At 40.4% G+C, this 17,405-nt stretch overlaps 1 protein-coding gene across 42 annotated transcripts in view; it reads right to left on the reverse strand.

Moving 5' to 3' along the window:
* Window positions 1-17,405, reverse strand: part of PLCB4 (phospholipase C beta 4) — a 437,093-nt gene that overhangs the window by 91,030 nt on the left and 328,658 nt on the right. For 21 of the 42 annotated variants that reach the window (XM_077951242.1, XM_077951241.1, XM_077951230.1 and 18 more), the window contains 6 exons: window positions 14,764-14,864; window positions 10,951-10,986; window positions 8,509-8,650; window positions 7,785-7,869; window positions 7,319-7,443; window positions 5,349-5,400 (listed from right to left, as the gene is read on the reverse strand). In XM_077951242.1, coding sequence (XP_077807368.1) covers window positions 5,349-5,400; window positions 7,319-7,443; window positions 7,785-7,869; window positions 8,509-8,650; window positions 10,951-10,986; window positions 14,764-14,864 — 541 coding nt within the window. The remainder of the gene's footprint in view (window positions 1-5,348; window positions 5,401-7,318; window positions 7,444-7,784; window positions 7,870-8,508; window positions 8,651-10,950; window positions 10,987-14,763; window positions 14,865-17,405) is intronic. The other 21 variants (XM_077951243.1, XM_077951234.1, XM_077951219.1 and 18 more) reach the window with 1 other exon arrangement.

Genomic DNA, 17,405 nt, shown 5'->3' on the forward strand with positions numbered 1-17,405 from the left:
ATTTTGCCTCCTGAGGAAGGAAGGTCGGGACTTGGATGAATCCAGAACTGGAGTCACCTTTCCAGTCCTGAATCTCCCTGGGAAGGAGTGTCCAGACATTCCTCACTTTCCACAGTCCTTTGTTAAAGATCAAGAGCCCCTTCCCACCCACCAAAATAAGAAATGGATCATGGTGACATCTCAGGGTCAAAAACATTCTTCCACATCCCCCCGTTCAAATCTGCATGGAACACTCATCTGTGAAAGAGTGAATTGATCCAAAATGAGAAATGGCAGGGGAAAAGGGCAAGAAACCCATATCCAATTCTCCAAAGCAGGCAAGCTCTGGTGAAATGGGTTCATTTTGTATACTCAAAGAGGGTAAAACAGAGTACGCAGAAGCTTGTCAGGACCATGAGGTAAGTACTGGCCTACGATAGGACACTTAGCAAGCTTTCTTTGAAGGTCAAAGGAGCATCTGTTCTGGGTCCAAGGCGGTCTGAGAGAGCAGCAGAGGTTGCCTCTCATATCCCTGGTGGCTGTCAGGGTGCGGGACCTGGGGTATTGATAGGGAAGCTGAAGCCAGAGTCTGGCACCAGAGCTGGCTATGCGGATGTGCTAATTGTGCAGTTGTACAGGGCCCTGAATTCAGAAGGGCCCACACTTGGTTTAATGCTTGGTTTTACGCTCTGCATCCACCATCCTAAAATTCTCAGGAGCCCTTCATTTTCATTCTGCATTGGGCCCTGCAAATGACATAGATGGTCTGTTTGGTGCTTACTGGTACAGAAAATGAACTCATTCCAGACATCTAGGTCTGTGTGATAGGCACAGGCACAAGGTCAAAGCCAATGGCAAGGCAGGGATCCAAGGATTCTCTGTGGACTGTGTAGGGCCTTGGAAGGCAAGAGAGGGCAAGAAGAAGGGTTGCCAACCAGGTGGGTGGATAGGAGACCCAAGAATGAGAAAATGGGGTCATAAGGAAACACATCCTATTTCATCACACCTAAGATGCCATCAGTTGTCCAACATGCCATTTTATGTAGCTGCAAGAAAGCAAAATGACTGTTGATTATAACTGCAAGTTGCTATGCATTATAAGACACATTCCAATTTGAGGATATTATACAGTAACCTGCTTTATTTGCAATTTTGCTTTCTGAGGCTTCAGCTACCCCTGGTCAACTCTGTTCTAAAAGTATTAAAATAGAACCTAATATAAAAGTTGGAAAATAAAACTTTGAAATAAAAAATCGATTTTAAAAGATAGAAAACCCAATAGGAAAATGCGTAGAAGTTCTTCACAAAACAGAATATTGAAATAGCCAATAAACATAAAAAAGAGAAAAAATTAAGATATTTTGAGACCACATTCACATAACTTTTATTACACTATATTGTTAAAACTGTTCCATTATTAGTTATTGATGTTAATCTCTTACTATGCCTAATTTATAAATTAAAATTTATCACAGGTATGCATGTATAGAACCACAGTATATATATGTTGGGATTGGTAGTTTCAGGCATCCACTGGGGTTCTTAGAACGTATGGCCTGTGGGCAAGGGAGAACTGCTGTGTAAAAATGACCTCTGAATCATAAAATGACATACTATTTTGATATCAATCACCCACTTTCCTATGAAAGCCTAAAAAGATTTTAGATACTAATTTACACTATTTTGTTTCATTTGCAATTAGGGAAATGTCTTCCATTTTTCCATCTTCAAAAACGAGACTGTTAAAAGCACTGCTCACTTTCCTGGTTACATGCACACTTACTCGGCCCAGTGGTGTGCCCTCCCACAAGATCGGCCAGGGAGCACAGAAGGGGTTCCCAGGGGGATTTCTGACATTTTGCTACAGTTGCTAGATCCTAGGGGTGTTTGTGTACTTTGCACACTGATGTTCTACATAAAACAGGGATTGTTTGCCTCCACAGGCCTCCACAGAGGCACAGAATGCCTCTTTAAGAAATGCAGTCCTCAGACTCAGCCCAAAGGGGCAGTTTTTAAAAGTCTTTGCAGGCGGGTGGGAGAACCACAAGGGTGACACAGTGAGAACCATGCAGTGCCCCAGCTTGCCCGAGCACCAGGGACAGGAGCTCCTGTGCAGCACTGGGCCCCACATCTACCATCACCATGGAACACAGAAGCATGCAGGTGAGGGCAATTTCTTCTTTTTTCCCTGCCAGTGACAGCCTTTGCCACCAGCTGGGTGTATGGGAAGGGGAATTAGGAGATTAGAGAGTCAACGGTATCCCTAATACTTTATCAACCTGGGCTGCCCCACTGCACGGGCTATTTTTCAGCCTTTCTGGTGAGGTGTATGCTTTTAGTCACATAGTGTCCAACACATCAATACAGAATTCAGGCTAAAGTAGCAACAGTATCCTTGTTTGTGAAGGTATTTTAAAATAAATGAATGGATTTAAAAATGACCAATGAGGTCAGGCATAGTGGCTCACACCTGTAATCCCAGCACTTTGGGAGGCCAAGGCAGGCAGACTGCCTGAGCTCCAGAGTTCAAGAATAGTCTGGGCAACATGGTGAAACCCTATCTGTACAAAAACTACAAAAACTAGCCATGTGTGGTGGTGGGCACCCCCAGCTACTTGAGGGGTGGAGGAGGGAGGACAGATTGAGCCCAGGATGTCAAGGTTGCAATGAGCCACGTTTGTACCACTGCACTTGAGCCTGGGTGACAGAGCGAAACCCTGTCTTAAGAAAAAAATAAATAAATAACGGTGGAGAGAGTGAGATACTGCACATGCTAATGATGGCTAAGCAGAAACTGTAGGAAAAACAAACCAAACATAGGATTGTCAGGACTTTTTCTTTTCTTTTTCTTTTCTTTTTTTTTTTTTTTTTGAGATGGAGTCTCACTCACTGCAAGCTCCACCTGCCGAGTTCACGCCATTCTTCTGCCTCAGCCTCCCAAGTAGCCGGGACTACAGGCACCCGCCACCTGGCCGGCTAATTTTTTGTATTTTTAGTAGAGACGGGGTTTCAGTGTGTTAGCCAGGATGGTCTCGATCTCCTGACCTCGTGATCTGCTAGCCTTAGCCTCCCAAAGTGCTGGGATTATAGGTGTGAGCCGCCGTGCCCGGCTGTCAGGACTTTTTTTTAATACAGAAACAATTCTACTCCCTGCATCAGGCCCAGCTGCCAGGATTCCTCATTGCATGTTGGACAGCTGATGGCACCTTAGGTGTGATCACTGAGGTGGGCGAGGAAAGTGCTTTAAGCATCACTGGGCCACTGCACGGTTCCAGAAGTGAGCACAGCCATGCCCGACGGGTCCTGTAAGAGCCAGGAGTGCCAAGGCTGCCTCCCTGGGGTCCTTAAAGGACGACTGAACAGAGCACTCCTTGAATTCTGTAATATCTGTGTGTGTGATTGATCATAGGGCCTTAAGCTTTTCTTAAATCTCACTTTTGCACAGAAATGTGCAGTTCCTAAAGTACTTTTGTACACATTCATTCAACCTGAGCTGTTGTAAACTGTTAAAGAAAAAAAATGTACCCAAACACTTGTTAAACATGGTAAAGTGGACTTTATTCAAGGGGATAGGGAGCCGTGGCGATAGGTATAAGGGCTCAAATCTAACCTCAACCAGCATACATGGAGATTGAGAACCATGGAGTAGGGTAAGGGCCAGCAGATGGAAAATTTCTGTGAGGAAACATGAAAGATAAAGATTTCTGGCCAAACTGACTTGATAGGATTATTGCTGAAGGCAGGCCAAGGTGACAGGATATCCAGGGTGGTCAGATACCAAGGGCTGGGGATTTTCCCTAAACTGAATTAGCACGATTCTTGCTCAAACTGGATTCTACAGTGACTGACAGGGAAACCCAAAGGTGGGTCTCATCAGAAAGGACTCGGTTTTTGTCAAAGGACAAAGTCTTTTTTAGTTCCCTGTTTTGTTGAAGAAAAAAAAGACATTTTTTTTTTTCCTTTGAGTACAACAAACCCTGTGTGGCAGGTGTCACCGTCTTCATTTTATCAAGCAGAGAAGAGAGGTTCTGAGTCTAACACACCTGCTGTAGGCAACACAGAAAGGACTAGGGGCAGCTGGGAGCTGAGTTCAAACCCTGATCTTTAGACTCCCAGCCTAGGGCTTTTACTCACAGAAGCCCTGGGACTTTATGCCTCGGCCCGCTACTTGTGAGAAGAAGAGGCCTGCGAAGCAATTTATGTGAAAAATCTCTTGGGTTGGAACACTTGGCATTAAATAACAAAATTGCTTTCACAAAATTCTGAAATATGAATTCAGAACTTTCTCTTCCCAACTACACACATTTTTTTCTTCCAAAGCACACACAGCAGAGGAAAATGTAGGGCATGCTCCAGGTATGTAAGTGGTGGGTGATTTGGGGAATAGCATGGTCACCGTGTGGGCAGCCATACTGGCAGAGAACCATTCACCAGGCAGGCAGAGGGAGGGAGTGTGCACGTTGAAAAGTCATTTCTAACTCACAACTGCTGAAAAATGTTATCTTGACTGGCAGTTTTCAGTGAGAAAAATTAAGACATCCAATCAGGTGAGCCACCATGAAGAAATTCCTAATGGCATCATTATGACAGGGGATGGTTTTCCATTGGATTCCTCTAGAGGCCTTTGGGCAGTGGTCTGGAGTTATCAATATTTACTTGATTGGGGACAGATGCATGAGGCCGAGGTGGAGTGAGGGGATGACCACATAGTTTTTCTTTTTTTATCTCTAGAGAATTCTAATTTTATATTTTCATTTAACCTTTCAGTGTTTCCGTGAAATTGACATTTCCTATTTCACTACTTGGTTCAGTTTTCAAGATTGCTATTTAAGGAAACTAGGATAATATTCACAGCATTATTCTTTGATAACTGCTACTTACAAGACACAACAAAGAATCAATAGAGGACAAAGGTTTATTCCCAACTAAATGAAATTCAGTTTGACACACACAACTTCATTACATATGAAATTAACTTCGTTACTTGATTTGTCCTAGGTAAAATGCACATATTTAAGGCCTACATCTCCAGTGAATGTCCAAGTGTGCAGGGATTATTACCTGTCCTGTAATAATCTCCTCCACTATTGATTTTAAAGTGAGAGGATTAAACTCTAGGATATGTATGATCTGCTTCATTTGTGACTAAAAAATCCAAAACCTGCTTAGTAAAATGAGGTAGATGAAGAATGTATATTTGCAGATATTCTCACCGCGCCCAGCCTATTCTCTAGGTATTTCATTTGCTTCTATTCCATCCCTCAAACCCAGCTTAAATTCTGCAGTCTCTAATTGAAAATCACATGGCTTCATTATGGCTGTAGTATGGAGTTCTAAATCTAGATAACAGTTTAAATCACATTACTCACCCGCACGATCCATTATACTCAAATTTTCCCTGATTCAATTGCATCGCTAAATCTGTCAAGAGACAAAAATAATTTAGCATCTTGTCTTCCTAGACAAAAAAGACCCTGATGGGGTGATTTTAAACAATAGGTATCAGATTACTCCTAGGCCCTGGTCCCTCTTTAATACTACAAGGTTCTGCTTGGTCTATTTAAGGCATACTCTCTTTCATGTCGAACTGACCGCATGGTCTATTTAAGGCATACTCTCTTCCATGTCAAACTGACCGCATGTTTCATTTAAATTAAACATAAAATGTGTTTTCATAAAGACCATGCTAAAGGTCACTTTTAAAAACGGATTCAATATCGGAGTCATACCATTGTTCGATGAGTACTGAGAGCAGAGATATCCAACCTGCTACAGTGGGAGAGGATGGGTCTCAGGATCCCCGGGCAGAGGAACACTGGAGATACCCGGGAGGGTGAACATGAAACTTGATTTAAAAGATTTGAAAATGAGCTAGCTAAGTATCTCATAAAACTCGGTGGCACGCTTCCACGATGGGACGCAGGGGGAATTATTCCAGTGGGGTCTATGCTGGCAGTGCATGGCTTGTGACTTTTCTCTTGCAAGTGAATAAAATATTTTCTTTCTTCCCATCAGCAAAGGAAATGGGCAAACTGATGGATATTTTTTCCTCTTCAAAATGTTGTGTTTAACCTAATATTATAGAATAAAACATAAGCTGGCCTAATGAACTGTTTAGAGCCATTTAATCCATATTATGAACTCATTGACAACTGAGAACACAAGTTGGCCCCTTTTGAAGTAAGTGAGGTCATCAGGGCCTTGTTACCGGACCCCAGCTAGAAACACTCAGGGATTGTACTGGTACCTATCACGTCACAGTCCAACCTAGCAAGCACTGTGGCGACCCCATGCAGAATGGCGACTCCAGTAGGAGGAGCTTCCGGTCACTGGGGAGGCTCCCTCAGGGCGTGGGAAGTAGTCAGCTCACACTCATGCTGAAGGAATGAAAGTCAAAGGACCTTCCACTCAGTCCAGATAGCAGGGAACAAGGTGGACAGGGATTCTTAAAACACAAAATAGATTTTTAAAAAATTCTCAAATTGGGAAGCATGGGCAAAACTCTTATATAGCAAAGAATTGAAGGAAAAAAGCGTTTTCTGGTTTTGTTTTATTTCACCAATTGTAAGAACCATGCTGTAGAATTGACCATATACAGTGAATAGGTTTTGTGGCATATTTCTATCTATTTTATTTCTGTTTTGCTACCTCTAATCTTAATACCGTGATCCTAGGCTCTTAAGCAAACCTCAAAAACTTTAAAAATTTGTTTATGCAATTATAAAAATTTACTCTTTTCCTTCCAGAAAAAAAAAAAAGTCATTATATATTGGAAACCTGTCTTTGAGTACACTTTGGAGGACCAAGTTATAGATTAGTATCACTTCAAATACGTAACTCCTTATACACCATTTTAGTGGAGTTTACTCCAAAATATTCTGTACTTCTTTGGTGAAGTGCCACTGCGTCAGTCATATTTGCTGAATGTTCACAGTGGTCAGGGTATTTGCCAAAGGAGAAATGAGTCGCTGTTGCTATACAAAGATACTCAAATTCTTTTCACTTAATTCTGCCTCTGGAAACAAAGATAACAACTTTGATCCAAAAGGAAGACAAATGAGCAATATTTTGGAATACGGGATAATGATTAGCAGGAATACTCATGGCACTTTTGAAAGGAATTAAATTTCAATCACAACACATTATCTTCTACCATTGTTTGCTCTATTTTGGGTTTTTTTAAAAAAATTTCTCACCATTATATAAATCCAATAACACATTGCTTTGCCATATGTCTGCTTCCTTTAAAAAATGCCCACAGCCAACTGATGGGAAGTGCTGGCACTATCCTGTCAAAGTGTTCTCATGGAATTTGGGGTCACTGGACATCAGCTCCTACCTGGGGTTTGATAGTTCAGGGAAACCATCTGGCAGCCAGCGTTCCAGAAAATCTGAGGCATGTAATTACTGGAATCGACTCGGCCTCCCTTGGGGTAAATGCGACTCATTTGCCGTTTGTTATAACTGTGTAACTTATTAAGGAAAACAGAAAAATAGAGTCCTACAGCAAAGAAAAATAAACAACAAAGAGCTACAACAACAAAGGTCTAGGCCAACAACGACAAACGAGTAGACAGCACACAGCAAATTTCACATTTACAAATGATGCTTAAGATCACAGTTCACTGTGTGGATTATAAAAACAGTTTTAATTTGGGCAGATTGTCACAGCTGCCATGGTCTTTCCCACATATCATTTTATTAACTCTACCATCAGAATGATACATTAGCCATTTATCTATTTCAGAGGCTCCTGCCAAACCAACGTGAGTCAACCACTCATTCCACTTGATACATAAGGATACTTGACAAATTCAATTGCATGTGTCTTCAAGTAGCCAAGACCGACTGATTCATTAAAAGAAGACATGTTATAATGAATATTGCGTTCTGTGAAAGAAAAGCAAAGATGGAGTCAGGAACCCTGTCATCAAACCCTCAGCGAAAAACAGCAATAAATAAATACAATTACACCCTGAACCACGAGGCCTTGGAGGCTAATGCTACATTATCATGTTAGTAGCTCCTACTTTCATTGACATCCTGTGGATGGAGACATTTGTCTTTAAAAAAAAAAAGTGCTGATTTAAATTGGGAGTCATTAGAGAAATTACATGTACCCCAATTGCCACAGTTATCCCTGAAATATGAATTTTTTATGATAATGATGATTATGATGGCTTCTCTAGCCCAGAAATGAAGTTTTTAAATACTTCTTATGTTTTTTTGAAAACCAGCTTTTGATTAAAAGGAGTCTTGGGAATGCACGTGGGAACAGAAGAGGCTACATGGCCCAGCACTAACAAATCCATAGTCTTTCAGCGCCACCTTGTGGGTGAGGTCATGAATGACAATGTAGTGTCACCCACATACCAAGGTGGCTTCTATGGTCTGTGAAACAAAAATAAGGTGAGGTGGAACAGCTCCCATGCCCACAAAGAAAAATGGCAACAAGTTAGATACAAGCTCATTAGCACCCTAAAAGAAAATCAAGCAAAAAAGGCGATTGCATTTAACCTGTGGTGTTACCTTCTGCCACATGGAAACCTTGAAACTTTACAGGCTGGGCGTAGTTGATCATTGTGGACAAATATGGATGGATATTAGTGGTAGCACCTACATATTTATAAGATGCCATCCACGCCTGCTCATCTTCTACAGTTACCAGGCCCTACAAGCACAAGGAAGAAAACATATAAGTCGATGACTTCAGTAGGACCCATGGATATGTGCTGCAGATTTCCTTAATAAAGATAATTGCACACACAAAAATTGAAAGGTAAAGACTTTTTCTTCCTCAATTATATAAAGGATACTTTAAGAAGTCAGTGTCTATGGTAGCTCTAAATAATGCAAAAGGAGGTAATCATAAAATATTAAGCTGATCTTACATTTGTAGGATATTTTTAGATTTTTAAGGGACTTTACGATATTCAAGAAATTACTGGCCAGGAACGGTGGCTCACGCCTTTAATCCCAGCACTTTGGGAGGCCAGGAGTTCAAGACAAGCCTGGCAAACATGGCAAAACCCCATCTCTACTAAAAATGCCAAAAATTAGCTGGGTGTGGTGGCGTGAGCCTGTAATTCCAGCTACTTGGGAGGCTGAGGCAGGAGAATCGCTTGAACCCGGGAGGCAGAGGTTGTGGTGAGCTGAGATTGTGCCATTGTACTCCAGACCAGGCAACAGAGCAAGACTCCATCTCAAAAAAAAAAAAAAAAAAAAAAAAAGAAAAAAAAAAAGAAATTACTATATTGGACCTCACAGCAATGCTATGAAATAGATACAGCAGGTATTACTCATATTTTTACAAATTGAGGCACAACATCAAAAATAGTGACTCTTGAACATTAGCGTGCATCAGAATCACCTGGAAGGCGTTTTAAACTAAAACAGATTCCTGGGCCCCACACTCAGAGTTTCTGCTGAAGTGAGTCTGCAGTGAGGCCAGTCATTGCTGTAACTAGTTCCCAGGTGCTAATGATGCTGCCTCTTTGGTGACTGTGTTTCACCGTAGCACTGTAGAATGTAAGCCACATACACACGTGGTATATAGTATTTTAAAAAGCACTTAATCTTAAAAGTAATCTAATAACTTGCTGCATAGGACATACTGAAATTGCATTACTTTGCATACAGAAAAAAGAAAACAAATTAGTTTATTACTTGATGGAAAAAACAACAACAAAACCAACAACAAAAATAATACCTTCAAAAGTGATCAATATTTTTGCTGAGAACTTTGCAAAGCTAAATTTCCTGCATAGAGTGAATCTAGTTGGATATATTCCTTAGTTGCATGATGTAATCCATGAGTTAAAAAATGGTCAGATGACTTGTTTGTCTTAACTGATGACTTAACAATTTGAGCATTCTAAATTATCAAACTGATTTCACCAATAAAAACCTGAAATAATAATCAAGTAACGTAACTTGGTTTTGTTTTTGTTTTTATCATTTTCTTCATGTGTCCTCCTGCTCCCCCACCAAACAACGGCCATGTCTTTTCCTTCCATGTGTGTTTAATAATAAGAATAAATACCACCAGTGCTGTGTGCTGGGCACCAGGATGAGTTCTTGCACGCACGGTCTCATTACCGTCTGTGATGTGTAGTGGGGATTAGAGTCCTACCCACTGCCCACATGAGAAGAGTGACGCCTTGAGAATTAAAATAACTTAGCTAATAAATGGCAATGACCGAATGTCAATCTGTACACTGTTGACTCCAATTATGAATGATGAGATTCTAGAACAAGAGAGTAAAGTACTCACAAATATTTTGGGACAGGTCTGTGACCATATTTATTCATAATTCTTTCAAATTTAATATTTAGAGGGTGAGAAGATAGGATCTCAACTCCAAATAGGATAGGACCCCACAGGCAGCAAGGCAGTATTTTCTGAAGCTCTGAAGTATAAGAATGAAGTTATAAGGCAAACTTCTGCCTGTGGCTGTCAGTCTCACTGTTGTAGGATAAACCATAATACTTACTAAATAAGACCACTTTGATCATCATGAAGAACTTCGAAGAGAATGAAAGAAAGTGAAAATGTAACTTTACCTTCCCTATAATAAGGCCAATATCTAATAACATCAAGTAATACTCCTAGAAGTTATGCAGTGTAAAATTAATCAGTGATCTTCCAGAATGTCAGTGTACTGGGAACTAAGATCCTCCTATTATGCTACAATATGGATTTGATGACCTATTTGCTCATTTTTATGTTCAAATTCAATATGCTGATGATCATGTCGTTCCACTACACGAACGAAATCTCTAATTCCAATGAAGAAAATGCTTTACTGGATTAAATACCTACTTTTAGGAAAATCACCTTACTCACCTGCCCTAGTTTTGTGATTTTTATCAGGATTTAATAATTTTATCACCACAATTAATTCCTTCCTTTGAAGATGTTTTAAATTAGATGCATCTGATTTAAAATAGGCAAGGGAATTATTTTGTTACCTTTTTGTTGTTTTCATGTTCAAGGTCATCTGAGGCCTAATTAGAGAAAGGAAATAATTTGTTTACTCCTCTAAAGGGCAAAATTCCAAATTTATTAGCCATACATACATAGATACTTAAATAAGTAGAGGTAAACTTGTTATTCTATTTATTTGCTAAGGTGGGGCATTATTGATGAAAAAAAGCCATGGATGGCCTCATGGTTTTATGCACCAGAAGGGCTAATCTTAATGCTCTTTCCCTCATTTGTGGACAGTTTTTACCTACTTAGATGTTTTATTATAATTATTTACTTAGTGCTTTAGTCATGGGGCTTGGGAAAAGCAGCATGAAGGGTCACTCTTGAGGAACTCAGCATTTATGTCGGGGTATTTGCTATGGACTGTACGCTGGTGCAGCCCCCCACACCGTCCCAAATTCATATACTGAAATCTTCAACCTCATTGTGACGGCATTTGAAGATGGGGCCTTTGGGAGGTAATTTGGTCATGAGGGCCAAGCCAAGAGGGAGCTTGCCTCCTTATTCTCTCTCTACCACATGAGGACATAACCACGAAGAGGGCCCCCCTCACTAGGAACTGATTGGGTGAAACCTTGGTCTTAGACTTCTCAGACTCCAGAATGGTTACAAATAGTTTTTAGTTGTTTAAGCCAATGGTATTTTTGTGATAGCAGCCCCAACTGACTAAGACACTAAGACAATATTGATGAAGGCTTTAGCAACCTTTTTTTTTTTTTTTTTTTTTTTTGAGACAGAGTCTTGCTCTGTTGTCCAGGTTGGAGTGCAGTGGCACAATCTTGGCTCACTGCAACCTCTGCCTTTCGGGTTCAAGCAATTCTCCTGCCTCAGCTTCCTGAGTAGCTGGGATTACAGGCGCATGCCATGGTACCTGGCTAAGTTTTGTATTAAAACAATACTCTTGAGTCTTAATAGGCATTCAATATTCTCAAAGTAGTCACAATTCCCTATATCAGAAAAGGCAGGGTGTAAAGGCAATATTCCTTTGGCTTTGCTCATCAGACAAATACTCTCCCCTCTTCCTTTCACCAAATGTATCTGCCTACCTGCATCTTCATCCACTGTCTTCACTAATCAGGTGTTCCTGCTCCTGTGAAGGGCCACACCTTCACACCATAGCGATCCCACCCTCTTCCACCTTCTCAAGGAATTCCAGGCAGTTATCCCCTCTCTTTCCTGCAAAATTAATCTCTTCCTCTCTACTGCACCACTTCCGAGTTTGCAAACACACTCCAGATTCATTCATCCGCAAACAAAAAAAACTAAAACAAACAAACAAAAACACTCCCTTGACTCTTCGGGTGCCCTTGGCCACCAGTCCATTTCTTGCTCCCCTTCACAGCAAAACTTCTCAAAAGCATAGTCTCTAGTCATTCATATCTATGTGATCCAGTGTCACCACCCTGTCTGGCACTCCACTGAAATGTCTCTTTAAGGTTACCAATGACCTCCATGCTAACAACCCAAAGGACACTCTTGAGTCTTCTTAGTCAGTAGCATTTGTTAAATTAAGTTCAGCCTAAAGCTGTCTCTTTACATATTCTAAAGGTTTCTCCATAAACTTTCCATAAACTTTCACATAGTAAACTGTAGACTGAATGAATGTGTAAACAGGCTGTAACCTACTCATGTGCCAATCACTGAGTTTCAGCCAATCAAAGGTGGCCAACTAAAGGTGGCCAATCAAAGGTGGCCAACTATTCAAACTCTGTTGAAATAAGACAAATAAGGCTGTAACCAATCCAACTGCTTCTGTACCTCACTTCTGTTTTCTGTAGGTCACTTTCCTTTTTCCGTCAATAAATCTTCCACCACGTGGCTGCACTAGAGTCTCTCTGAATCTCTTCTGGTTTGGGGCCTGCGCAATTTGGGAATTGTTCTTTGCTTAACTAAACTCTGTTAAATGTAATTTGTCTAAGATTTTTAACATATTCTACAGTCAACCACTCAGTCCTTCTGTTAACACTGTCCTCTTTCTTGGTTTTCTTGGTGTCACTGCCTAATTTCCCTCCTACTTCTCTGGCCATATCTTGCTCTTCTTTTCTGGCTCCACCTTTAACTAGGGGTCCACTTGGACCTTCTTTTCCACCTTTCCCTGTGAATCATCTCAGTATTTCCATTATTTCAAATACGATCTCTTGAACTCCCAACTTGTATCTCTAGCTCAACCTGTCTTCTATATACGCATGATGATGACGCCAGTGATCATGAGGATAATGACAATGATAAAGATGAAAAGGATGATAATATTCCAGCAACTAATACCTTTATAGGAGTTACCATGTGCCAGGCACCACGCTAAGCTCTTGACATGTCACAAACCATCCACTCTTCACAGTGACCCCATGAAATAGGTGTTATCGTCTTCACTTTGCAGATGAGGAAACTAAGGTACACAGAGGTTAAGTAACTTACCCAAAGTTAGACAGTTAGGAAATGAACCCAGAGAGAGAGTCAGATGGCAATGCTATATGAACACCTCCCATTGAATACTTAACAGGCATCTCAAATAGTCATCCCATTTGCAGCTCCTGAGTTCTTTCTCTTTCGGTCTTCTCCATGCCAGTAAATGGTACCACCACCTACCCAGTACCTCAAACAAGGACACTAGAGGGTCATCTCACTTCTTTCTCTCTCATTCCCACATTCCATCCATCAGTAGGCTGTCCCATTTCTCAACATGTCTTGAAGCCACTCAGTCCTTTCTGTATCCATTGTCTAGTCTGACCATCGGGGACTCTTGTCTGGCCTAGAGCAGCAGCCTGTCCTCACTGCATTTCCTGCTTCCACTCTTGTTTCCTCCTAAACTAGTCTCCATATGGCAACCACAGCAATATTTTAAAACTTGAATCAAGCTACACTGCCCCCTTTTCTAAACTTTTTCAGTAGTGTCACATTTCACTTAATATTTGAATTTCTCATAATAGCCTCCAAAATCCTGCATCACCCAGTTCCCACCTACCTGCCCCATCTCATCTTGTCTCACTCCACTCTCACTCAAGCCACTCTACTCACAGCCCTTGCTGATGTTATTGTGGTCCTTCCACATGGAAAGTGATTCCTCTATCTCTGTACATGGCCATTTCCTCTTGACCCTTCGCATTCTGGTTTCCTTATTCTTTCTACTTCATTATTCTTCAGCACTCATGTTTATATTCATAATTGCTCTTATCACAAGTTGTAATTATATGGTTATTTGACTACTTGTTTCTTTGTTGTTTCTGATCCCTTTCCCTAAACTACAGGGGCCATGAACTGCCTAAGGGCAGAAGGCAAGTGTGTTTTACCCTGTTAGGTCATTATGACCTAGACTATGCCTGACAAAAGGTAAGTACATGAATAACTATTTTCCTTGGCTGAATATTTGGAAACATTTTTATGCTTACTCTACTTTAGGGGAAAGGTATACAATTAGCAGGACTAGTTCTTGAATGAGGGCTAGACTCAGGATGTTCAGGGGTCATTTTCCTGATGAATTCAAGATTAAACCTTACCCCTGGGATGCTGTCGTTTTCTCCCTCCCCAGCTACAATAACGCAATAAATTTTAATATTTAGAGGACACTGGCCAAATGGGTAGTGGTTAACACTGACTCTGACTAATGAGTAATTTACATTTCCTTTTAAAGTTAATATTGTGTATGTGTCAAGTTCTGGTCACCCAGCACAGACTTGTATCCTAAGCAATTTAGAAGGGGAATTATAGGTTACTTTATTCTCTTGTGGTTCTCACATTGCCAAAATTTCATAAATAACAGCTGCTACCTCTTGAGAGTGATGAAAGGGAACTCTGACCTTCTTGACGCTATTTGCAACAGCTTCCTTGTGACCCAAGTCATCAGCAGAAAGTTCATTTCCAAATTTGAATTCGGGGTGAGCTTCCTCCTCTTGGTCAGCTGCGTGAAAGACAAATGGAAAATCCATGAAGCCAAACCACTGCCAAGTAGTCAGACTTTGTTCACAATCTTGGGTAGAACATAAGCACTTTTAGAGAAAAAGGATGCTAAAAGAAAATGGGGACATTTATATATGCAGTATTTTTTCAAGTAAAACTCTCACTAAACTCTTACCTATTCAAGGTCAAGGAGCACATCTTGTCACGTATTATTTCTCCTGCACCTAAAATGTGGTTTGACATGCTTGATGCTTAATAAATTTTTCTTAACTGGATGGCTACTTCTATCCTAGTACACTAATTCTAAAAATGAAAGCCTCAAACACTGCAGGAATATCTGTGACTCACAAAAGGGTGTTTTGATATTTCATGACATCTACAGAAAATAAGAAGATGGAAGGAAAAAAATACATCAGATAATTTTGAAAGAGACTAAAATGTCCACTTGAATGTTATGGGCATAAAAACTGGAATGGTAGAGAAAGGAAAGGCCTCAGAAGGATTGTGCTACTCCTGCAAACTATTTGTCAAATTAGCGTAGGTTTCAAAGGCTCAGGGCTCATTTGTCAGGCTCAAGTAGGAGGAGAAATGGAAGTGGGTGCCAAATAAAGCTGGTGTCCCTGGAGCATGGTCTGGTCTGTGAAAGGAAGCACACACACTGTGTTCATTGGTCCAGGAAAGTGACAAGAATGCCAGAATCCACCCAGGATGTTCGTGGGAAAAAAAAAAGAACTACCTGCTGGAAAATGTACAACATGCTGAGGTGAGATTTGGATTCACACAACTACCATTTGTAGTAATTCCCAGACAAAGAATTTGCCTAAAATCTAGCCAGCATCAGGAGAATCCCATAGACCTCAGGATGAGGACAATACAAATCCACATGGTCACACCACAGGGCATGAGGGAACTTTACTGTAAAAACAAAACAAAAAAAACCCTCTAAAATAAGTTCTGAGAATAAACTCATAAAGGAGACAAGCAGACCCATAAGAATGAGAGACTTTTTTTTAAAGCATGTTTAAAAGTACAAAGGAAAATGAAAGAACAGGAGTAAATGAAAAATGATTTCACTGATTCTGAGATGTACTTTGTTGTATTTTAATATTTCTGATGTTGTAATATGTTCTTCAACTGATGGTTTTTTCCAGTGAATGGAAACTATTTTTTCTTTCTTAGTCATGATAAAACAGTGGTATCTTTCAACTGATAGTATCTGGATTCAGAATTTCCTGACAGACTGTTTTATTTTGTGAAGTATCTCTCCAGGCATAGGAAAAGGGTGAGGGAAAGAAACAGCCACCTTCCTCGTCTGGAGCTAATAATTCTGATGAAGGGATATTCTAGAGGCAGACAATTAAAAAAACAAAATCCATACAACAACAATAACAAAAATTGGGTCATTGTAAGGCTTAGGCAGGAAGAAAAGGATTTGAGGAACTGGAATACGTCTTAAAATAATCTAATCTAGCATCTGTCTTTACTTATAAATGAGGAAATAGATGCAGAGATATGATTTTACTTGTTTGAAATCACAGATCAAGATAATGGATCCACCTGTCTCCTGAATTCTTAGCACAATTCTTCCAGGACTAGGTTTCCATGACCTACAGTCAGTAACCAAGATTTCAAAACTTCTCAGGTCACTATTAAATTTTCATTTCGTGTATGTCTAGTCTAAACTGCCCATACAGAAGTAAATGACTTGAAGGCAAGGGACATGCTCCAAACAAGTGGTAGAGACTCAATAACCACTTTAAGAGAATTGTATGAATACATGATCACTTTCTGAGTGTGCATATATGCACAAACACACCTATAACCACATACAATTTTGATATTCCCCACTACTTGTCTCCTATCCTGGGAGCCATGTGTCCTTCTGAATCTAAATCCAGCCTAATGCCTGGGCACCTGTTTTCACTGACTGAAAGCCTTTTCTATTTTCTACAGCCTCCAGGCAGGCCTCCCCTCTTGAACTATGCTTGGTTTCCCCTTGCCTGCTATGCTGATGTATTTAAATTAGAGACTCTAGTCACACATACATAGTAGATTCATACAGTGGTACTAAGGTAATTACAGCCAACTGGTTGACCAGAACCAAAACCAAGTGTTACTGAGGCAACCTAAGAATCACATACATAACAGGTGTAACAGGAGCCTTGTGCCATTTAGGTGGATGATTCTGTCCTTAGGTACTTTCCTACTGGTATACTAAATCATGTGGTTATTTCTGTTAAAACTTAACCCAAATCTCAGGTATATTTTGGAATAGCATGGGAGTCACTGGAGGCAAATCTTTTTCTGCCTGGAGGAATAATTACCATATGTATGTAGATGGTGGGAAAGCACCTTTAATAATACATGAAGCCATACTGATGCTCATTTTACATGACTGTGTGTGTTTAGGAAACAATACATCTTTGACTTTCATTCGTTCTATTATTTCTCCTTTCTAAAAAAGTATTTTTGCATATCTATGTTTTTACCATATTCCTGTAAATTGAAAGGGCAGTACTGTGAGGTACAAAAAGTCTTGACC

The sequence above is a fragment of the Macaca mulatta genome, chromosome 10 (genome assembly GCF_049350105.2).
Source record: "Macaca mulatta isolate MMU2019108-1 chromosome 10, T2T-MMU8v2.0, whole genome shotgun sequence".
In the NCBI taxonomy this organism is placed as follows: domain Eukaryota; kingdom Metazoa; phylum Chordata; class Mammalia; order Primates; family Cercopithecidae; genus Macaca; species Macaca mulatta.